General features: G+C 37.8%; 1 protein-coding gene across 3 annotated transcripts in view; it reads right to left on the bottom strand.

The window, feature by feature from the left end:
* Nucleotides 1–7902: 7902 nt before the first annotated feature.
* Nucleotides 7903–24644, bottom strand: part of ptprea (protein tyrosine phosphatase receptor type Ea) — a 51455-nt gene continuing 34713 nt past the window's right edge. Inside the window, exons 3-21 of one of the 3 annotated variants that reach the window (XM_063892985.1) lie at nucleotides 20484–20561; nucleotides 19802–19898; nucleotides 19290–19363; nucleotides 17014–17150; nucleotides 16404–16494; nucleotides 15235–15311; nucleotides 14886–14922; nucleotides 14687–14784; nucleotides 13981–14100; nucleotides 13538–13698; nucleotides 13164–13299; nucleotides 12888–13037; nucleotides 12054–12147; nucleotides 11742–11818; nucleotides 11494–11628; nucleotides 11112–11237; nucleotides 10022–10173; nucleotides 9798–9933; nucleotides 7903–9674 (exon numbers count right to left, since the gene is read on the bottom strand). In XM_063892985.1, the coding sequence (XP_063749055.1) occupies nucleotides 9600–9674; nucleotides 9798–9933; nucleotides 10022–10173; nucleotides 11112–11237; nucleotides 11494–11628; nucleotides 11742–11818; nucleotides 12054–12147; nucleotides 12888–13037; nucleotides 13164–13299; nucleotides 13538–13698; nucleotides 13981–14100; nucleotides 14687–14784; nucleotides 14886–14922; nucleotides 15235–15311; nucleotides 16404–16494; nucleotides 17014–17150; nucleotides 19290–19363; nucleotides 19802–19898; nucleotides 20484–20556 (2046 nt within the window). In that variant the 5' untranslated portion in view covers nucleotides 20557–20561 and the 3' untranslated portion in view covers nucleotides 7903–9599. Of the gene's footprint in view, nucleotides 9675–9797; nucleotides 9934–10021; nucleotides 10174–11111; nucleotides 11238–11493; nucleotides 11629–11741; nucleotides 11819–12053; nucleotides 12148–12887; nucleotides 13038–13163; nucleotides 13300–13537; nucleotides 13699–13980; nucleotides 14101–14686; nucleotides 14785–14885; nucleotides 14923–15234; nucleotides 15312–16403; nucleotides 16495–17013; nucleotides 17151–19289; nucleotides 19364–19486; nucleotides 19665–19801; nucleotides 19899–20483; nucleotides 20562–24644 lie in introns of those variants that run through there. The other 2 variants (XM_063892986.1, XM_063892987.1) reach the window with 2 other exon arrangements.

The following is a 24644-nucleotide window of genomic DNA, read 5'->3' as shown; positions in this document are numbered from 1 at the left end:
ATGATGCGCTTATTTAGTCTAGAAGTATGAAGTTTCCTGAAAAATCATTCAGAATCAGAACAGGGACAGTCGCTGGTACCAACACAACCACTAGATCTGACAGTGTCGAAGCAACATCATACCAGAACTGTGTTACCGGTGGACAATCCCACATCATATGTAGGAACGTTCCTGGAGACTTTAGAGTACAAAAGGAGCACAAGGGAGAGTCTATCAGTTTCATGTAGAAAAGTTTGTGAGGGGTTAAATAATTCTATTTATGAAATTTGTAATAGTTAATTGAGTTCAAGAAGCTGTTTAGTGAACATCTGGTCGCTGAAAGGAATAGTTCTCAACCTTTTGGGAATTGAATGGAATCACTTATTTTGCTGATCTTTAGATGAAAAGATATATTTCAACCGCATTTTTGTTCAGTAAATATTAAGGTTATTGTCAGTCTAGTTACTTGATTTAAGCTTAACATGAAGATAAATATGGTGTAGTTTTAGTGATATAATATTCCAGATTTTCTTTCCACTTTTGAAACGGTAACAGATTTTTACAGATTTCTGAGTTCAAAGGTATTTGCATATCTACTTAAGCAGGTATTGTTTTCTAAATGCTGTCACAGTTACAGTGATACAACTTTGAATAAGTGTTACCATTGAATTGCACATGCTGCCCAACCTTTCATGATCATAACAAAATGATGACATCTTTGTCCAATAGCGAAAACCACACCCTTTCATCTTTAAATAAACAAAAGGTATTCAAACTAATATTTAATCAAGGACCTAGCATATAGACTCTCTTTTGATTCATGATTTATAAATTGGCTATCCTGCTTAAGAGGGATTGAGCTTGCAATGAACAATTGCTGTTTATTTTTACATATTTACCCTACCTGACTCTCCCTCTTTGTTCAAATGCAAATATTTACTGAGCATCTGACTGCGGCTTATAGGAGTATGAACATTACGTCATGTATTGTTTTTACAAATGTTGTTTGAGAAGGTATACATCCTTATGTTTAAGTCCCTTATCAACATCATGAAATGGAACAAAACAGTAAAGACTCGTATCTGAAAATCAACTTGCTGAAGATGTTACAAGCTAAATGTAAAGGAAATGTAAATGTTCCTTTGAAGCCTTCCCTGAGTTATCGTTTCCTCATTTTACAAATCGCTTACTGATGCAACATCTTACAGTTCCTCAGAATGATAAGAAAGGAAAATGACAGATGGACACAATTTGCACAGTGGAAAAATAACATGGTCGCCAGGCAAGGCTCCTGACATGTGTTGGGCCACATTTGAAATCAGCAATCATTGAAACATGACAATCCATAAATCAAAGTTGAATTCTATGGCCTCTCTCCCTAAGTGCAACCTAAGGGCTTTTACTGCAGTTTTTTAATGAAATGCAACCATAGCAACAATATTTCAGGTTTTAATGTCTTTGGTTCATCTGGGCTGACCTCTGTACATCATTCAGTTTTATATATTGTGACACATTAATAGGTGTCAACAAGCTGCAAAGTCAGGAAATGTTCTATGTCCTGTTAAGTTTATTTTCTGATGTTTTTTAAATGTGTTATGCTGTAAAGACTGAATATTATATCAGTTAAATTTTGCCAAATGGCGTACATTAAACAACTTGTATTTCTATAAAGATCTACATTTTACATTAAGATTTACATTAACTGAAAGACTGATCCCTATTGCAGTTTCTCAGAATCATTATTTCTTCCTCTTAGAAATTGCATGCTAACCAATACAATTATTTAAGAAATCCCTTAATTGGGCAATTTTTTCTGCAGTCATTTAAGAAGTTCATGTGGTTGAGGAAGTATGGTTTCAGATGCTGCTTCTCAATCTTTAGGAATGACAGATGGACAGGGCTGTTAAATAAAGTGTCTTGGCTATGAAAGTGCATCTGTTTTCTCCCTTTATGACACATGTATCAAACTCACATGCTAAATTGTTTCTGATTTAATTCCTCCCTTATGTCTACAGACCACCACTTCACAGTATGTATCATGATGCTGTTCAGTGGTTGAACCCAGATGCTCAGGGCACCCTCCAGGAGTGCCGGTAAGCACTATCATTGTGTCTCTGTTGGCACAAACACTCAGTATGGTTCGGTTTACTTGAGTGTAGTTCTCCTGCAAATAAAGATTTATGACTCGGCTTGTGGATGGCATATTACATTTTCGATTCCATCTACATTGTTGTTCTTAAAACATAAACAGCTAAAATAACACATGGTTACTGTTGGCATGGCAGAAGCTAACAATTCATGCAATTATGAAAACAGCAAAAAGTAGCGACCTAAAAATAAACACTTATTGTGTGAAATCGAAACTGACTCAAATCTGCAACACTGTAAGTTGTTATGCAGCTACCAAGTCTATGCCTACATTCTGATACTGAGACTGTGTATCCAAAGTATTGAAAGAACCGTCAGGCTTCAAGGCTAATGCGTCCAGGCGGGATAGAGAGTGTGTTTGGGACCCCAGGACGTATTCAAGTTCAAGCTCTATTTAGAAAACATTACTATTGGGCTAAGGTTAATTATATAACATCATCATAATGTGTTGAAATGTAGTCTTGTCAAATGTTGGTTTTGACAAGAAACTTGAATAAATAGACTGTAAAGAAAAGAATGTTTTCATAGCAATTCAATATAGATTCTAAAGAGGGAATTGCCTTTTATATCTGATTTGATTATATTTAGCATATATTAAAACAATGGATGGGTTTTTGTTTTTTCTAGCTATCAAATTGTTACTAAGAAACATGGAACTTTATTGATGTCAACAACAACATTTCTTATTGTGACTTCCCTAAATGCGGTCTTGTCTCTAATGGCAGAATGAAACTGTCATGTCGTTCGGAGCCCTGTTCATTATTTTTTACGAGTTTAATTTCTTCTTCTCAGCTTTTGATAACGATGTTCTAATGCCTATAATTTACTTTTATTGGCCTTCAATGAAGCAATTTATTATCAACAATCTAAGCAAGCAATCAATATTTGGGCTTGGCTTTCGTCTTTCCGTTACATTTTTTGCCAATAACAAAAATGCGGACCACCGGTCTTATCCTCTAGGTGGTGTAAAATTAAGCAGTCTCACATTATACTCCAAAACCCCCATGCTTATTGGCTTTGACTGGTACCTTTCCATCTCTGTCTCATTTTGAAACATGCCCAGTTCAAACCAAGACGTTGATTCATCAGTTCCCAATGTAGTTCCTGTAAAAAGGATTGATATATTAGCCTGATAGAACAAGAGAAGAATAGGATAACACTTGCAATGCATTTTGAGGGGCATTGTGTCACATTACCATCCCTCTAAGAGCTGTATGATTAAATTATGGTAAGACTTAGAGCATCAGTTGAGAATATTTTTAGTGTATTAGGACGCTGCGCTATGAAAGAGAGACAAGGAGAGGAAGAGACGGTTACAAGATACATTTAACAACAAGTGATATGAAACCAGTGACTTAGGGTTGTGGAGTAGGCAACAGACGGACAGAAAGACAAATGGATAGGATCCCCGCTTCATTGTTGAGATATTAATGGTACAGTTTTCCATGTTCTACCCTGTGCCTTTCTCTTCGCATAAGCCACAACACTAACATGGTCTTAGAAACCAAGTGTTTTCAGGAGAAAGTGTGCGGATTGCTCTATATTTAAAAAGACAATTCTTTCTGATTAATACAACACCTTCTTTATCTGTAGTGCTATTTATCAATCTATAATGTTTTAGTGTGAGCTGTCAAGTGGTGGATATCTCAGCTGTAAGTCCTATTTCTACACTACGAACAACACTCAGTAGTAAGCGTAGCATCTCTGTGAATGGAAAGAAAACGGGTATTTTTGTGCTTTTGGGTCAAGTTCTTGAGAAATTTGATTAAGTGGATGATAAATTGGGAAACTAGTTTATTTAAATCAGTCCATTTGTTGTAATGTATTCATATGTTCTCAGATGTTGTCAGCATATAACGCATCTGTGTTTAGAACCTTGTTGGAGCATGGAGACGGAATGTGAGCTGTATAGGACAAAGTGACAGATTTGGCGCCATACACTCACACAATAAACGTCTCCAAGTTACAGAACAGTTTCATTGGCTCACGTGCAAGGACAGCCCTGCAAATAAATCATACATTTCATATGATTGAAAAGTAACGGAAGCTGTGAATGCATCAAACATTTACATTGTTCAGGCTCAATCTTGGTGGAATTTATCGGTGTTAGATACATAATTCATGAAACATCAACTCCCGTGCTAGCTTAACTTTGGGACGCCATCTAGAACAGTTTGTACCATAGAACCCTGGTACGAAGGAATGAATTGATTAACAATAAAGTTTTTCAGGTATTTGTGTGCAACGAAAAACAAGTGCAAAACAATAATCCTCACCATTTATTACTGTGGGCAACAAGTATGCATATTCATTTTAAATTCATTGATATTTTTAAATAATGTTCGCACATGATATTTGAATCTATTTTAAGACAAATAACTCAATTCGTTAGTTTTGACACAAGTCATTTTACAATACCCTTCTAACAACTTTCTTTGCCATATAGTTACTTTTGCAATACCTATCGATTCTATATTTTAGATAACATGAGGAAAAGCTTTTTTGCACAACACCTATACCAATAGCTTATTTTGACATAACGTAGTGATGTGAACAGTAACAATATACACATTAGCAATCAGATTTGTTATGAATTTTGATGTGGGAGTCTATGGGTCTTTTGCCATTTTCACATCTTCAGCCTTGCACAATTAATCACTATTTATGATCTCGTACTACCACACTTCAAAATTAACAGTCGGAGTTCTTGCAATACTCATCACACAATACAGTTCGACTTGGATGCACATCACAAGTTTAACCTGTCAGATATGTCTGTATTGTGTCATTCCAATTTATAATGATAGGAATAACACTCATAACATTAGCAGTCGTGAATTTGTTTTAGGTCCAAATACGTTGCTCATCTAAATTAGAACCTAGGCACGCCCCTGGCTAGATAATCTTAAGTAATAAATGCCTTGATTTCATGATGGTTCTTGTTTTAATGTAATTGAAGGATATTGTGGTAATCAAGTAAGATTGAGTGGCAAACCTGTTAGCTAAGAAAATCGTAACAGTTGAAATTTAATGTATTTTAGTGCCCAAACTTTTGATTCATTTTTTTTTATTATTATTAATTAATAATAAAACTATTAATGAACTAAGAATATTGGCTGGAATAAACATAATAACGTACTACATATTTGTAGGAAATATGTTATTGTCTACAGACAATATGATGTAACTAGATGGGATTCTTGTTGCTGTACTCAAAAAGCCCAAAAATACATTTGTAAAACTCAACAGCATTGTCTCTTTTCTGAAATAATGACCTCAATACTCAAAATAATTCACAGACCTTATAATGTGAAGTATGTAGGAACTATTGTCCTACTTTCTACCACTTACTGTAACAACAGGAGTAAGCGTGCATCTCCTCGTGAATGAAAGATAAGACGGGTATTTTTGCTTTTTGGGTCAACTGTTCCTTTTGAGAAATTTGAATTTAAGTGGAAAAACATTGGGAAACTGTTTATTTAAATCAGTACCATTTGTCTGTAACCTGTATTCATATGTTTTTCAGAATGTGTCAGTACATTATAACGCATCTGTGTTTTAGAATCCTTGTTGGAGATGGAGAAAGGAATGTGAGCATGTATAGGGAAAAAGTGACAGACTTTGCCTGCCAATACACATACACAATCAGGAATCAGTTTCCTAAGTCACACATGAAAGCATTTCAGCAGAGGGGTCACAGCACAGGCCACCCTGCCAATAAATGGCTCATGTTCCATATTGTATTAGACAAATAACGGAAAGCCTTGTGAATGACAAAATATAATTAGTCAGGGGTCAATCTAAATAAGAGAGTAAGTTAGGGTTAATACATAATTCATATGACCTATTCACTCGTGCTGACTTTTTTTGGGTTACAGCCCATCACGCTGAGTAGTGTTACCATGGCGCCTGGTCCCAGAGGAAATGGAAATTATTAACAATGAGGGTTTTTGTCACTTGGGTTTTTGTGCAAGATGAGAAACATGATTGTTGGTGCAAAAATAGCTCAAATATACTCCTCTCTGTTATTGACTGGTGGCAATCACATTTTTTATGGCATACTATACATTTTAATTACATTTTTTCAATTGATATTTTTAGAATAAATGTTTTGGCATACTATTGTTATTTTGACATCTATTTTAAGACTTTAATGGCGTACTATACTTTTCCAATTCGTTAGTTGTTGAGTCATACAAAGTGCTTTTACAATGACCCTTCTCTAATACAACTTTCTTATGACATAGTAGTATAACACTTTTATGCTAAGGAATACTATACAAGTCATTTCTATTATTTTTAGGGGATACTATGATGTGACAAACTTTTTTTGACAAACTATACCAATTACTTCTTTTATGACATACTGTAGTGTACTCTGACATAATGGCATATTATTACCTTATTATAGCAATTTATCATTTTTTATGACATTTTTGATTAGTGGGGAGATCTAATGGGGTCCTTTTGCATTTTCTGATCTGTTTTTCTGAGCATTCACAATTAAATCACTTTTATGATTCTCTGTAATCTGACTCACAGCTTCACAATTGTAACATGTAGGAGTTATTGCAATACTCACCACCACTATAGCAGCTTCAGTATTTCTCTTGACTGCATCATCACAATGGTCTCCTACTCTGATTGTCTGTATCTGTGATCATTCCAGATTGTCTGAATGATAGGACATAACACTTCATAACATTAGCAGTCGAATTTTCCTCTTATCATAAATAACGTTGCTCATCTACAATTTAGACTGAGGTGCACTGCCCCCTGTTGGCGTAGATAATTTCTTGTACACGTCAATAAATGCCTTGATCACAGGGGATTTTTTTATAATGATATTTAAAGGAATATTTAGTGGTGACCTAGTCCTAGTTGAACAGAACTGAAGTGTGCAAACCATTGTTGGAGACAGAAAACAAACACTGAACCTCTTTGTTTCTGTGCATGACTTATTATTATTATTATTATTATTATTATTAATAATAATAATAATAATAATAATAATAATAATAATAATAATAATAATAATAATAATAATAATAATAATAATAATAATAATAATAATAATAATAATAATAATAATAATAATTAGTTTATTGTTGATCAGTTATGTTTTTTCACCTGTATTATCTCTTTGCTTGGGAGTTTGGGACAGACAATGAATTTTTCAAGATATTTTTCCACAGGATATACTGTGATTTCTATATTTTCCCCACTATAATACAAACATTTGTTTTCATATTTTTCAATATATTTCTTCGACAAACTATACTTTGACTTGTTTCATCTTTTTTACACTATTTTAATATACACTATAACATACCATGACTTTTCTCGAAATGCTAAACTTTTATTTACATTTTAAGAATTACTATACTGCGACGTTTCTTTCCCAATAGTTTTAACATACTATATTACGACTTTTATGTACTTTTTGTCGTACAATGTTATTACATTTTTTACTCAATAAACTATGACCTCCTTTCTGATATTTTCAACACACTATACTATGTTGTTTTTTTAACTACTTTAACGTACTTTTATTCAGATATTTTTTACATACTAAATTATGACGTTTTTTCTCTTCACTATGTAACTTTTTACTATATGTACAACATACTATATTATGTTTGAGTTGTACTGTATTATAGCGGTATGACTTTTTATGTACTGGATACAATACTATGACTGTTTATGACTTTTTATTTGACATACTTTATGATTTGTTTTCAAATGCATCTGAAGGAAACTGACTGACCCCAAAAGCATTTTCAGATTAATTTAATATTGCAACTTGCATTTGAAAGACAGTGAGAATCCAAAAATGGATAGACCACCCACAGAGAGCAAAGGCAAAGAGCTGTAGTCTCAACATACCCTCCTCCATACTCTTAAAAGGGAGTTAGAGACAGAAAAGAAACCATGGTTGAATAGACTGGGGTTATTAAGTCTCTTCCTCAACTTCTCCCACAAACATATAGCTCACGGATATGAGCAATGACTAGACAGATCTGTGCTGCTCAGCCACTTCCATAATGTTAGCACTTTATCATGTAGTATTTACATACAGCATTAACAAGGCTCCACAGTTTTGTAAGGATTCAAGCAGAGCTGGGTGAAATTATTCTAAATGTTGTGTTAATGTTTGAGTACCAGATGAATCGGGGTGACTGCTGTGAACAAAATGCACAGAAAAGCTGTATGAAACTCAGATGCTTCCCTATAAATAAAACCACCATTAGCTTATTTTCTATGAAAAACTCTGCTTCCTCATTTTAACTGGTGTGGAAAAACAATGTAGTCCTTAAACTGACTGGACAATGATAGTACTTTTTTCTTCTTCTCTGGCATAAAGCAGGCACTGAAGCACCGTGTGTGTGTGTGTGTGTGTGTGTAGTTTTACTATAAAATCTAATGTAGCACTTTATATACTTTACTATGCGTTTACTATGCATCTGAAACAGGTTGTTTAAGAAATCGTTCTAACTCCTGCATTTATAGCCCACACTTACCTTAAGATAACCTTTCATTGCTTGGCCTTCACTCTATAGTTGTTTTACTTTTCCATGTCTTACAAAAAGTACATATGGCACTGATTTCTGAAAAATCTATAATACATACTGTATAAAGCAATACTCTTGGAAATTGCAGGTTCTTGGCAAAAGGCTTAGTTATATGTGCTTTTTAATGTGCAGTCATTTTAGCAAAACTGTTTTGCTGTCTACAGAGAAAAGGCAGACTGTTACATCCATGTTAAATGCAGTTGCATACCACTATTTGAGGTACAAAACCAGTTAAATAATATTGTATGACTGTGATAATTCTGAAACTTCTTCCTGAATCTATCCATAGGAATTCAACCCCTGTATTGTCACCTTCACCTCTGTTGCATAACTTTATGTTTTCTGCATTATGGCTGTGGTGATTCATTCTTTTTCTGACAATATTTCCATTGGAAAGAGTATCGCATTTGTGATGGGCATGTAGTTTCAGTATCGCCTCTAATCTCAGATAGAAGTCATCAATAAATGAAATGATGTACGGTTTACATTAAAAAACAAAATCTTAACATTCCCGTCGTGTTCTCCAAACTCAAGAATGGAATGTCATCGTCAATACATAAATACATTTACAATAAGTACAACTTTTAAAAATATTACATGGTCAAAACAACACTTGACAAACATTTGAAGCACAGTATTATACAACAGAACTGAAATAAGAGACCAACACTTCATGACAAAATAATTATCATACATGATGTGAAATATACATTAATAATCTGACTTTTTCCATTTACAATTTTCATCAACATGACATACATTATATTACAGCGAGGATGGAGTTAATGGAAGGACAAGTGCATAGCAAAATAGATCATTTGACCAAGTTAAAGAAAACCATAAAACTGACAAACCAGCTTTAGAAAACAACATTAAAAACCATGTTTAAGGCAAATCTCGTCATTTAAAATTGGCATAGTCTGAGAAAATGTCGACAAAGTCTTGTACCACCCTGTAGCAGAAGTCATATTGTTCCTATGGAATAAAGAGAGAAAAACAAGAGAGGATTATTAGTCTTTCAAATTGTTCTAAAGGGCAACATGAGGTGAGGAATATTCAAAGCATTACATTTCGGATCCAGTTGATGTAAATGCTTACCACAGTTTGGACCATATGAGGCCTCTGCATACGTAAACTCTTCACAGTTTGGAACACGTCCAGCAGGCCTTCTGCTTTGACTCGCTCTAGGATATTGCTCAGTGCAATGAACGTACCTGTTCGCCCTGCACCAGCACTGCAGCACAGAAAACAAAAATGTAAAGGAATTCATGCAAAAACAGTTGTTTTATACTGTACATCATCTTACTGTTATAAGTAGCTACCTGCAGTGTACAACGATGGGATGGTTGCCAGATTGCTGCTGCTGTCTCTGCACCGAGGCGATGATGTCGATCATGCCTTTCCCCTCGGCTGGGATGCCGATCTCTGGCCAGCCGTGGAAGTGGAAGTGCCTGATCACCCTTGTCTGCTTCTCCTATGAGAGGTAATCGACAGACAGAAGTAAGATCATAATACCTTTTTAAATATGATTTACTAGTCGTATATGAAAGCATAATGGCAGGTGCAATGTCGGTGGAGGTTAAGTGTGCAGTAGATTAGTGCCGGGCTGATGGGTGCTACACTGGGATTCAGCGATGTACTACAGAGCCTCTGAGAGGAGATGTGGGTCGAGTTTAATGAAATATGAGATAGGAGGCTCCAACTCAATAATCCTAGACACATCCTGCCCACCACATTTCCTCTGGCAGCCACAAGAGTTTCTCAGACTCACTTTGCTTTTTGCTCAGATGATTATTTTAGATACTGTGTCATCCTGTGTACATAGACTCCTGAGTTACTTTATACAACTGTTAACCGCTAAAAGAGATTACAATATCGAATCAATTCCAAGATTAAAATAAAAAATATCTTTTTCCTTCTTTCCTACATCATTAATCATCTCATTATGCTCAGACTTATCTGTGACTGTTTTGAGAGGGTCCAAGTGCTAATATGACCATAAACAGCAGGAAAATGCTAATAGTGACATCAACACATGTAATGTAAATAATATATCACCTACAAAAGTACTTTCCCTTTTTATTATACCTTTAAGTAAATGATGAATCATTCTTTCACCCCTGGAAGTCATTATAAATAATTGAATGAGAGAGGCATTCTACATTTTTAGGTAGAATATGTGTTATTTAAATAAGATCCAATCTTACTCGCTCATGGTTTAGCTGTAGTTACAATTACTCAATAAAAAAAGGATACATGGTTTGACATTACTTGTAAGGAACACATTCTCAATGGATTTGCATGAATAAAGACAGAAGATGGTCTTTTATCCTGAGAGGCAAATGTGTCATGTGCTCTTAACTGCCTCTTTAACAGCCGTGTGATAGTGTGAGGTTAACTTAATTTGCTTACCGGAACAAAGGTGAGTACCAAGTCTCGTAGACTGAAGGTGTCACACAGAGTGTCTCCCTTCAACTCTACTTTGTAATTTCCGTAGGTGATAGAGTCCTCTGCTGGCCAGTAATGGCAACATTTGTCCTAAAAGTACAGACAGAAACAGATACAAGTGTTGATTTACTGCTAGAAATAAGTTTGACTTAATGCATGGAATGTAAATATTCTAAAGTAGTTTTGGCTCAATATTTTAAATACTGCACAAGCATTAACTGAGATTAAGAACATCTTTGTGACAGAAGCAGGGAATAGAAACATGGTTTATGCTGCACTGTTGCGGAATTTTTTACTGTAGCCATTCATCATAGCTTGCTTGCAGTGATCAGCTATCACAGCTTACCTGCTCCCTCTCCTGGAGCTCCGTGAGCATTACAATGGAGTGACATTTCCATTCCCACACCATTCTCCAGAAATCCTCCACTGTGTGTGTCAGAGGGCCCTGGGTGGCAATGAAGTAGTCCTTCTGTCTGTAGCCCTGGGGCATAGCAAAACACACACTCCTTCAGCTCCTAGAAATGCTTTTTAATAGCAAAACTATTCCATTTATAAATGCAAAAAGGAAGGCATTAGGTAATAAAATGGGCTTACATCTATAAAAGATGCGTTCACATAATCCGTGAACTCCTGACCTCTTCTCATGGAGAGAATGACTCTGTTGAAGTCATCTGAAATGGAAGTGAATTAGATGACCCATTAAAACCATTTAGAATAAAGAAACCTATAAACATGTTCACAAAGTATCAAGTTCAACAAGTGGCCGAGTGCCTCTCTCGGCACAAATTGAAAAAACATGTCAAGATTCCAAATATAATGACAGACAATAACACGTGGAGGTCAAAAGTGGAAACATTGAATGGGAATCCAGTCTGTTTTGTTTTATTGTTTCCATTATTTACTTACATGGAATAATTTGCAGAACTCTGTTCTTCTTCATGTTGGCAGGGAGGTTCCCTATTCTCATGTTCTCCTTCATTATTCTCATGTTGGTCAGTTTCTGGGCACAAATGAAGCAAATAAAGTGTGACAAATCTTCAAAAGTTCACTATCCTGATGCTCACAAAGGACCAAAGCTAAATAAAATTCTTAATTTGATCAAAGTTCGAGCATAAGACTTTAGAAGTACAGTACATAAAGAGGATTCTGGCATCGTTCACAGTTTTTTCCACAAGGCACGTTTGCTAGCAAAGCTCATTTATTTGTATTTTTTGGGGGGGGGATTAAAAAAGGCAAAGCAAGTTTATACAGTAAGTACAAATATAACAAGAAGGCTACACTCAAAGCTTTGTAAGTATATGTACTTTAGGTAATGATACATGTTAATCTGACCGTTTTGTTTCTGCACAGGGAGCTGAAACGATTCTGGAGGAGTTAATATAATCATATCATAGGATGAATTGTTTTTGTTTTTGTTAGTGCCAAGGGACTATACAGGAGATGGAATGTAGTGAAAAGCCAAAAATGGTAAACACCTGTCTTATTTTAGGATTATAGAGACAGAGGTTGTTTACTGTGCAGGTTATATTTATAAAAATATATTTGAAATAAAAATATAGCATTTTATTCAGCATAGTGAATTCAATCATTTCTATAGTATTGATTTTTATGCTATCATTAAGAAATATTAAGAAGCAATTTTGAATTAAGGACTGCTGGTTTCGGAACCATTTCTGAGTCTGTTGTGTTTTTATTTAATATGATCATTAATGAACCAAACAATAAAGAAATCTGGTTTACCTTAAACTCTTCCTCTAGGCCGACCCGGTCACCGTTTGCAAATGTGTTGTGCAGTTTTTGCAGATGTCCTTCCAGAGACGACACGTCCAGCTCCGTGTCTCCGTAGAGGTAGTATTCAAGCAGGGCCTGGTAGATGAATGAGTACTGCATCTGGAGAGAGAATGCACAAACAGATGAGCATAAACATATTTTTACATATGATTTAGAATGTACTGTCCAGTATGAGTTCCATGTCAAGTGGTAAACAAAGAGAAACTTGTTACATCTCCCACTCACATCTGTCTGAACAAGCTGTGATCGCTGCTCTCGTATCTTAGCAACAAACTCAAACACATCAACTTTCTGCTCTGCGTGCATCATGTCGATCATGGCATCTATTACGATGAAGGTTCCTGTCCTCCCAACACCAGCGCTGCAGAGACACAAAACAAACAAACACAATTTCTCATCTGTTCGTAGACAACAGCAGGGAAACAAAGGGACAGCTGTGCCTGTAAACATGTATTGGTATGGTCACTCAATGTTTCCAGTGGATAATTATCTCCATAGAAACAAATTGGATGATTAAAACAATTTCAGAGCAATGTGGCAAACGCATGAATCTAGTAAACAACACTAAACAATGATGTATTATCTCAGCGCTCTGGTACCTGCAGTGGACCACAATAGGCCCAGAGAAGGGTGGATTGACCACCTTGACCTTTTTGAGGAACTTGAGCATGCCAATGGGGGAGAAAGGAACTCCAAAGTCGGGCCAGCTGGTGAAGTGGAGCTGGGTGACAAGTCTAGGAGTCTTAGCAGCATCGCTGGCCTGCAGCATTGAGAAACAGATCCAGTTTAAAACACCTGCATTTCAATTTGGAAGAAATACAAATATCTGGCCTGGCTACTATGATAGTTTCTGTTGGGACTGAGACTCATCAAAAGTGACGGTTTCTTTTTTAAGAAATTATTGAGAAATTGAAACGAGAAATATTCCAGTTGACTCACTATGAAAAAGGAACTGAACACCACACTTTTTAACAAACATCATCCATGTTCCTGTCAAATTTTTATGAAGCACAGTCATTTCCTAAGCACTGCATTCACTTACATATTGAATACAGAACTTGCGGATGGTGTAGTCCACAAGAACAGTGAAGTCTTCCACTGCCACCCTCACATTCCCATAGGTCCAACAGCCCTGATCTGGCCAGTACTGGTAACACTTGTCCTGTAGAGAAGAGACAGTCATGATCTAATATGTATTCAACGACTTTCTCTGCGTGAAATAAAATGGACTCACAAAAAGTTCTCCTGCTTCAATTTCACAGCCAGTCTATATCAGTGTAAGTGAGAGGGGAGAAACCACCCAATATAAGATACTGTAATACAAAGTGGTGAGGATTGTGCTGTATAGGACTTTATTACACATTATGTGGTCATTGATTTTAAAGTGTTTAAGTGCTTAAATCTTTGCCAATTCTGTTCTTATTGATCCTCTCCTTGTTCAGTGAGAGAGTTCTGGTTCCCTATAAAGACTGTGCAATTAAAGCAGAAAACAGATGTCAGAGGGGAGATTACAGGTGTGAAATTAATCATTTAAATTCACTCCATGGTCTTACTTTTGACCATGACTAATGAAATCAATTTGGAGCACATTTATTTTCAAATCAATTTGTTGCTTCATTAATCACTACAGACAACTCAGACTTTTCCCTTGTCCCCTTTGCAGAATCACAAAAGAAGAAACACTGGACCTTGTAGGACAACAGGAGAGCTGAGACGCACTCAGAAAAAACCAACGCCAAATCACTTACTTCTTTCCTTTCTTTCAGATTTGTCAGCATAACAACAGTTGCTACTTTGTGCTCCCATATCATCCTCCAGAAATCTGCAACCGTGTCTTCTTTTGGACCTGCAAGACAAGAATATTACAAGAATTATTAATACTTCAAATAAAATATAAATATCTACATAAGTATGCATCATGTAAACTGATACCTTGCTATATCTTACCTTGTGCTGCAATGAATTTTTTCTTATCCGTGTAACCCTGTTGGAGACAAAATGTATTAGCAATGTAGGAATGAGGACCAGAAAAGCTACTGATGAACCTTGTGGGTAGGCTGGCTCTTCAACTGCTGTTTCAATGGTAAAAATAAAATGACTTTTAATCTGAATTTGCAAGCCAACATTAAGGAAATGTATGACTGGGCAAACTGATTTATTTGGAAGTTCAGAATGAAGACTAATGTGGACTTTGCAGTGAACAACAAACTAGGAAAGTAGGAGGAAAGACTGTTACTATGCCACAGTTATTACTGCTATTTCACAAGTATAAGAAAAACAAAAAAGCAGAACTCACATCAATGTAGGAAGCGTTCACGTAGTCCGAACAGGGATTTCCATCTAGCTGAGTCAACACCACTCTAGAATGATCATCTGTTGGCCAAAATAAATCAGAAAGTTTAGAGCAGGGACTCGTTGTCCATTTTGAATTGGCCCTAAGCCAATTCAAAAAGTATAATGGGATATTGCCCACACCTGAAACTTGTGCTTTTCTCATATTGTACGTCTTACGCCTACACAGTAGAATTCATCTGTTAATAAGCCCAATTTTCAAATAAATTAAGAAAATTTAAGTTGAAAATTTTTCATAATGAATCTTAGTTGATAAAAAAAAACGTATTTGAACAACAAATATGCAACAAAATAACTTATTGTAATCAATCTGAGGCTTCTGTTTTAAAGAATGAGCTGATTTAAAGGGTAACAGCAGAGCAAACAATACTGAGTATGTAACTTAACTGATTAAACACTGTATCAGTGAACATAGCATAGAGTGCATCAATCAGGGTCATTGCATCCTTGCTACGAGTTAGACTTTAGAATAAGTTAGACTCTCATGCCTTAACGTTAATCTGACGCTGACTTCTCCATAAATACTAGCAACAATTGGGAAGTGCAGTATTTGCAGTAACTCCCTTTAAAGAGCCAATTGTCAATTAATGTAGAGATTAAACAATTAACATTTAATGTGTTCATTAGTGACTTTAAGTGGAGAGGGGCTGGAAGACTGATTTATTTTAAATCTTTGGACAGAGTCGATCCTCAGACAGGAGAGCATCACTCCCAAAAATGTCATATTAGGCTCTGAAAAGGGCTGTTCCCCCCGAGATCATAATGCATATTGATTATAGATTAGTGTGGTGTGAACTGACCAGGTAAGGTATAGATAATGTATGTATTTCTGGGTGTACATTGTCTCTTTAAGGATCAGAATGTTGCAGTGTGTTTCAATGAATAAATAATGAGACAAAGATAAGTGATAATAACATAAAAAAAGGAAAAGTTGGGGAAACACTGGACCGAGGTGTTTCATTGTGAATAAACACATGAGCACTGGGGAAGATCTGCTCTATTGGAACTCCGACCAAAAAAGAGATTCAAAGACACGTTCACACAGGCAGGAAACAGTGAACTCTGGGTGTGAGTCGAGTGAAGTTTTAGCTGCAGAACAGAAAGTAAACTCACAAGGAAGGATGTTGGGGTATCTGTTCTTCTCCTTGTTTTCCTCCTTGTTCGCCTCCTCATACGTCCCTTGGGCATTCCCTCCAGGCAAGGACTGCATAAGAAAATCACAGTTAGATTCTAAAAAACCTCCCATACTGACATTTAACTCCTCATGGCCCGTTGCATTGTGCTCTGCTGTATGTAAGGCTTTGTTCAGCCTCAATGTAGGCACTTCCTCTGCTACCTACAGTAAATATACCCCCATTTAATGCAGAGAACTTCAACTTCCTCTGTCTGTACTGACAAACTTTCTGGATAAGAGCGGTTGAATGCGTTACATGAACCATGAGTCATACACTTTTTTTTTTATCATATCTATAGTCATAGCCACAAATAACCAAATAGGGTATTTTTTTTAGGCGTGTGCGGTACATGTGTACTCTATTTGTCATGGACACTGTGACACATATATCCCCAGTAGTTTTCCTAAATAAAAAATATGAACACTCGTTGCAATTGTGGGAAAACCTGTTAACTCTAATTAAAGATATTTGGTTTGTGGTTTTATTGCCAACAAAATGTTTTATCATATTATGTTGTGACTGTCAGGAGGCAAAAGGAGGATACTTACATTGTACTCCTCCCTGAAGAGCTTCCCATCGTCGGCTGAGCGGAGCCTGTTCTGGTCCTCGAGGTGTTCCACAGGGAGGGGAAAGTAAGTCTTAGAGGTTGAGGGGGATCTTGGCAGAAGGACCACCGTTTGTTGCTCTGTGGGGAGAAGAGTCTGTGTGTTAATGATCTCTGATGGACCCAGATTTTAATAATATGTTGGTGAAATTGTTGTTTTGTTTAGGAAAATAATGTTATTTTTATTCTTTCATTAAGAAATGTATTTTCTATAACAGGATTTGGGTTGGATTACACCAATGGTTCCCAACCAGATTTACCCACAGAGCACTGTCAGCTGAAAACATCACCACTGGTTGTAGTGTAACACTACTGATTATTCGATGGTTAACATAATGTCTGCATTTAGCTGTCAGTGTTTAGGTTCTTTAGTCAAGTTTTCATTTTTACTAACACAGCTTTGAGAGGCAAAATGATAATTGAACCATTAATTCTATTTTTTTAGCTGAAAAGTTAAACAATTCATTCATTACTTTGAAATAATGTTTAAATTCTCTCTCAAAATACAATTTGAAAATATATGCTTTTTTCAGATGCTGCATTTCTGACAATAATTATTTAATTGTTATTCTCATTTTAAGTTTCATTGAAAAATATATCAAAAATTCATGGTGGGATTTTTTGCAAGGATCTGTACCAAACAGACATTGTACCTCATGTCTTCAGAATACAATTTGTACGCCGGCACATTAATGCCTACCACAATACTTAATAAAAAAATATTATGACACACTCGTACTGCTATGGGAAGTGCACTATTCGATATTTCAATTTGGTAAGTTTCGTATTTATTGTACAGGTCTACTTTTTGTCTTCAATAACAATCCTTAGTTTTCAGGTGTTACAGTTTACTCAATATGTAGATTGATATTTTTTAAACCATATCCAAATTTCTAGTGGTTAAAGTAAAGTACCCCTGGTTGGGAATCAATTAACTATTCATCAAGATTGATAAACTACTCTGCAAGGGTTTTACAATCCTTTTAAAAACTGCTTATCAAAAGACCATTTTGATTGCCAAACTGATTTCACATTTTATGACATGTTTGCATGTGCCGACGCATTAATCATTTCAAAAGTGGAGTGTGAGTGTTCAAAGGTCACCAAAAACATCAAAAGTTGTTAGAGAATCAAAGCACCCCACGGAGAAGCCACTTATAGCAGCCTGTTTGTTTCTGAATAAAAACTCTCCAAAGAACCCAACTAAGCATTCAGTTAGCACTCACAATTTTGAAAAAAGACGTTGAGTACTGAGAGTGTTAGTAACATGAGGGCTCTGAAACCGCCACCCTGTATACCTGACCTGGTGGCACAGTGGTGTATAACGACTCAGAACTTCCACATTCTAAAACACAACAATTGTAACATCAGTCACAAAGGCAAAACAAAAATTAAACTGTCATTTAACATCATTTTAAAAGACACAATGTGCCCACATTATATATATGTAAGAACATGTACGTTTTATTATTTCCTTAAAAATGAGAACCACCTTGTTCAAATTCTGACTTCATGTTATTGTTAATCTATATATGTATGTCTATCTGAATAAATTCTGTAGTGCTTCCCAGCACGGAAAACTCAAAAAGTAAAAATGAATATAACCTCACTCTCATATGACCATGTGTCATGTTTGCAATCATAGTAATAAGCAGCTCAGGTCATACCTTGACATTTACTCAGTGTTTGTAACAGCTACTTCTAGGTGTGTGGTGTGTTTTCCAGCTATATATCCTCGCTACACTCCTATCTGCAGAGAATACAAGCCCTCTGAACTTTCTATTGTAATTGTCAGATAAGAAAAATACTTCCTACAGAACACTCGCAGCTCTTCAAGACCAGTCGTTTCCTGTGAGGCTCAAAAGCTGTAAGCATGTTTCACACAGCTCATAATTTTACCAACGCAGCCTTAAATTCAACATCTGCTCTGATCTTCGCACAATTAACGGCATATATTTATTTTGTATGTAGTCTCAAAAGGCTATAAAAAGAAGGTGAAGCTGTTCTGTTTCTCACATTTACCACAGGAAGTACACAACCACAATGCAGTGGTAGGACAACTTGCATCTGCAGTTACAAACATAAAGATAGTGCCTCCCTGCTTCTGTATTAACCTATGCTTCAAGTTTCAGTATATCTACTTTAAGCTCTCACCATGCTTTTTTCTGACAGCATGTTGCTTTCACAATCTTTTTCACACAGTCCAATCTACAACGTTACCTTGTTCCTCCAGGATGCCATTTGGTATCTTCTTGTCAACTGTTGTGACGACTGCTTTTCTCTGGTTCTTCACCCTGTCAATAAATAAATGCAACAAAATGAGAACATCATAGTAAACTAAGTTCAATTAAAATGTATCAGACCTACCAACATTAAAAATGAACTAGGTAGCTATTTAAAAAGTATATACATCCTACCATCTAAAACTTGAAAAGCCACTCTTTCTCATTAGCTGATGTCTTGGTACGACGGTTCTCTAGTCCAAATGTGATACAGAATTTGTTCTTCGTTTTCTTCTGTTGCCTGTCTAGGTCCACTGTCACAGCCTGCTGTCCTCTTACTAAGCATGACAGGGAGTCAGCTAGCAGCCCTTCCTGACTGGGCTCCGCCTCAATGACTAAAGGAGGAAGTGTTTGTCACCCTGAGCTCTGCCCCCGAGCCTGGCTCACAGCCAGTCTGCGAGGCCCAGAGAGGGGATGATGTGAGTCTTTTACAGGGGTGGGAGACTTTACCTGAGGAAGTACCAGGCCAGCAGCGCGATGATGAGCAGCAGCAGGGACAGGACCAGCACGGTGGGGAGGACATGTTGACTGGGGGATGTAACGTCTTCTGAGGAAGGAGAGGCACAGCCAGGGGTCAGGGAGCAGGCTCAACAAAGAAGAAGGAAGAGGGAGCAAGGCCGGCAACATGAATCTATGTTTATGTTATGTTATGTGTGTAATTGCATTCATGTGTTTGAGCCATGTGTGTATTGTATTAACTGATAAAACAAAATCAATACTTGGCTACCTCCAATGCTCTCATCTGGATGCAGGCCTGATTTAATAACTGGCCTCTGCAGTATTTTGTCTACAGAGATAAGTATCAGCTCATGTTGTCCTGTCGGTATGTCTACCTGACAGAAAATGAGAGGCTCTTAGAATAGAGAATCAGCCAAAAGTCACAACCACACAGCCAGCTATTAGCTGTGTTTATAACGACGCACAATAAGCCGTAAATTATGGCCCAGGGCTGCTGAAGTGCATCGTGATTTGTTAATGATAAAGGCTCTAGAAAAGGCTCTTATCAAGCAGTGCATGTGCTGAGGAAGTCTGAAGAAGATGTCTGCAGTGGATAGCAATGTGACTTTGTATTAACTTCAAATTGTTCAGTGTTGTTCTGTCTCACATGTCAACGTCCCGTTATTGTTCTTACCTTTTGTATGGTTGCCATTGCCGGTGGAATTGGATGATGCTGTGGTTGCCACCAAAAACAGAAGTGGGACCATTGTGACTGCAGAAAAACAAAATAAAATTGGATATTAAAAGTAGTGATTGCAAAGTCAAGCCTCGTGAGAACATAGCTGCTGGATAATGAAACCATTTAGGGAACACTAACTCTATTGACAGATCTGAGACATATTTCTTAATTCATGACTGTTGCTTTCAGGAATGTGCTCATCGGTGCAAAGTTCATGGAGACACAATGGAACAGCACACTCATATCCTGGTCATTTATTAGTCCTGCCATAAAGCACACAGTGTAATGCTCAACATGTCCATGTGGAGGCACAATACACCAATATTTGATAAAACAAGGCTTGCCATGATAACATGCTCACCAACCCATTGAGAAAAACAATCCTAAAGATAACAGGCCATGGAAACATAGATTTTCTCATTTCTAATCAAGAAATATTAAAACAATACAATGTGTCCATCATATATACCTAATGCTGCTACTTACTCGTCTATTAAGGCCGATGCTCATGCTTTTATCAGCCCATTATCAGAAAGGGGCCGGTAACACTGCTTTCCTTCAGCTGTTTTCTGTGGCAATGCATTGCTCTGCGCACACGCGCACGCACGCACGCACGCACGCACGCACGCACGCACGCACGCACGCACGCACGCACACACACACACACACACACACACACACACACACACACACACACACACACACACACACACACACACACACACACACACACACACACACACACACACACACACACACACAGCAGGCCAGGGTGTCAGCTGATGTTGAGTGGTTAAGCCGAGCCAAACTTTATGTATCAGATCATGGTGAGCGGTGTCTAGCATCAGGCTGCCAGAGGCTTAACACCTACACCCTCATGCTCTGCTCTTTGCCACCTTCCCCCCTGACTTTATGATATCCTCCCCCCAACACAAACACTCGCACACATGCACAGTCGCAGCAGCAGGAGCTCTACCCTTAAGTCTCAATGGAATGACTCTGATCATCCCTTCATTCTTCTTCCAGTGGAAAAAATGCAGAGGAGGGGGCATAAAAGAAAATCTTCAATCGATTACCATGTTTGAGCATTCGGAATAGGTTTCACATCACATTGATTTGACATCTTTTGAAATCTAAGGTTGGAAACCACTAAGCATTGAGATCTTTGTAGTTCTTTTTTTTCCATAAAAGTTCTAAAAATGTAAGTGCAGAGCTGCACCTCGCCATAAAGAGCCAGAGCAGGGTGTGCTTTGTCTCCCCAAGGCTGCAGGTGTGTATGTGCATGTGTGTGTATGTATCTGTGTGTGTGTGTGTGTGTGTGTGTGTGTGTATGTGTGTGTGTGTGTGTGTGTGTGTGTGTGTGGTGCTATGCAGCTGCAGTGAAAAGAAAGCTAAGGCCAAGTGCAGTCAATGAAGACACTGTGTGTTGAAGCTTCCACGCTGTGCCGCAGTGTCCTGTAATGTGTCCAGGCAGGACACCGGAGGAATGTGGAGGCAGCAGAGCAGAGACACTGACTGCAGCAGGGAGAGAGGGAGCAGAAGGTCCGGGTCAATAATAATTCCTGGAGCGCTTAATAAACCCTGACATGTCTCTCGGTTCCACGGGGAAGACTGATGGGAGAATTCTAATGAGAGAAGAGGGGAGAGGAGGAGCATGCTAGCCCCTTCTCCAGCTCTCCTCCCTCTTTATCCCCCCTCTTTAAGGCTCTCTCGGCAAATGTCAGACGCCTGGATGAGGGGGAGGTTATTGAGCTAGTACAGTGTGGGAATCCTTAGGGTAGGGCTGTGTGTATAAGACTTGAGGTTTTGTGATGTGGAAATTCACTCAAGTAGCCGTATGGGACTTTCCGCTACACAAGCTGGGAGGAATTTGATTACTGTGTCTGTTTGTTTATTTGCGTGTATGATGGCTCATCAGGGACAGCCGGCAGAGTGCTCAAAGCTAGCCCTAAGGCTGTGTCTTGTAGAATAGTGTTGCTGTGTCCCCTAGTTCTTTGCTCCCTCTTTTCCCTGCATCACCTCTGGAGATGTCACCCTGTCACGCCTCAACCTCCAACCCCAGCGAGGCTTCAAATGCACCCTAGGGACCCGAGGCTGTACGCCCCGTGCTCTAAAGCTTTTCCCATCTTGTCATTACAGTGGTCTCCAGCCTGACCTCTTTAACATCTCTCAGGAGATCACCAACTTCCTTTCCTCTGTCTTTCTGGGGAAATGTCCCTCACATAACTATAAATATCACCGCATCCTATTACTCAGGGTATCTCATTTCTTTTTCTCTATTTCTCCTTACTCAGCAGAAAGCAGCCAAGAGTACGAGTCTCAAATAAGACTATTAGTATAAGTCATCACGCTCAGGTCAGACTCTTGGTAACAGCTATTATCACATAGTATCTGCTGTCATCTGTATATTGTCCTCCCTTTAGCACTCTGCAGCTGGCCATAATGAAAATAGGTCATGAGAGATGTCAGCTAAAGGGAAGTTCTAATGCGTCCCTATTTTCTGATAGGACACATTTGCGAGTAGCCTAGGGGAAGGGTATTGTCCTGGCCAGCTAGACAGACTGTTTTTTCAGGGGTATGCATGTCACCAGTTACTTTGTATAGTAGTTCATGTGTTATATGCTATATTTGTATCGTCCTCAGCTGAAGAAAAGGGAGGCTGTATTCACAAGCACACCAGCACTATTTGAATACAACGAGGTAGTACACTAGGAAATATTTTTACCTTAACTTAAACCACTCCTTGGGATAGTTTCCGGAGACTCATAATTTCGGAAGGTCACAGGTTCAAGACCTTGAAAGTGCTACAGAGGTGTCCCTGAGCAAGGCACTGTTCCCTACACTGCTCGATGGGCGCTGTACATATGGCAGCCCACTGCTCCTAACACTAGGATGGGCAAATGCAGGGTGTAAATTTCCCCTCTGTGGGACGATTAGGGTTCCTTCTTCTTCTTCTACAGCTACTTATCCAGTATAGGTAAATAACATGGCAGCACACAAAAGGGTGAAAGCTATATGTTTTGGTATCACGATTAGCGCCATGTTATTCCAAGTTTGTGCATTAGTCAGACTGGCGTTAGTTCTCAATCTGTGTAGAAGGAGAACATGTTTTCATACAATGAAATTGCCTAATTGAACCATGTTTAAAAAAAAACTTTGTTACTCTTGATATATGCACCAAGTAAAAGCTAGACAACATTCTTCCTCCCATCACAACAAAAGCCACTGACAACACACGTTAGCTAATGATGACCACTATTTATATAACTACCATCTCTAAGGCATTGTAGCAAACAGCAATGGAATCAGAAGACACAGTCAGAGTGAGTGCATTGACAGCAAAAAATTGACTACAGAAATGTTGACAACACATCAATTTAAATATTAATATTCATAATGCTTTTTTTGCCATACCACAAAAGTATCACCTAACCAATAACACATCCTGTATGACAACACCTCTTTCACTGTCATGTGTTAACAGAGACCTCCAGCACCTGGTATGCACCATGAGACTCACAGCTCTGTCTCCCCTGATTACAACCTGCCACCTCTGAATACCTGCAAACCTGACGGCATGTAAACAAACAAATATCACACAATACATAGACAGGCAAACAGAGAGTACAAGCAGGCCTCTCTTTGCTCCTTTATCCTCGCTCCTAACATAAAAAGGGCAGTTGGGACTCATACAACCTGTATCGTTTACAGTCCCAAACCAGAAAGCTGATAAATGTTCTTCCCTTACAGTGTTTTGTTTTTGAGGATAAGCTATCCCTCCCTGTGGTCCCATGTTTTCCGTGTGGTGAAATTCCCTGCTCTGTCATTCTTTCAGTCTGGGTTAAAAGTGACATAATGATATCCCTGCAACTCTTCTCCATTGTCTCACTAATTAGCCCCGGAAACCTTACCATCAGAAAGCACAAGCTTGTTACAATTAAAAGATAAGACAGATAAATTGTCTGTCTTTGCCTTTGACAGGACACATGGTGTTCTCTGGCATGGTGTCTCCCCGCAGACAGAGCACTGTCAGTTCCACTGAATGTGGTTTCTCTGGGTACAGAGTCGCTCTGTCTCTTCAAATACATCAGCTGGGGAATTTAGAAAATGGTTGGT

The sequence above is a fragment of the Eleginops maclovinus genome, chromosome 10 (genome assembly GCF_036324505.1).
Source record: "Eleginops maclovinus isolate JMC-PN-2008 ecotype Puerto Natales chromosome 10, JC_Emac_rtc_rv5, whole genome shotgun sequence".
Taxonomy (NCBI): Eukaryota; Metazoa; Chordata; class Actinopteri; order Perciformes; family Eleginopidae; genus Eleginops; species Eleginops maclovinus.
The sequence above is the reverse complement of the archived record's forward strand: the minus strand, read 5'-3'. Positions and strand labels throughout refer to the sequence as shown.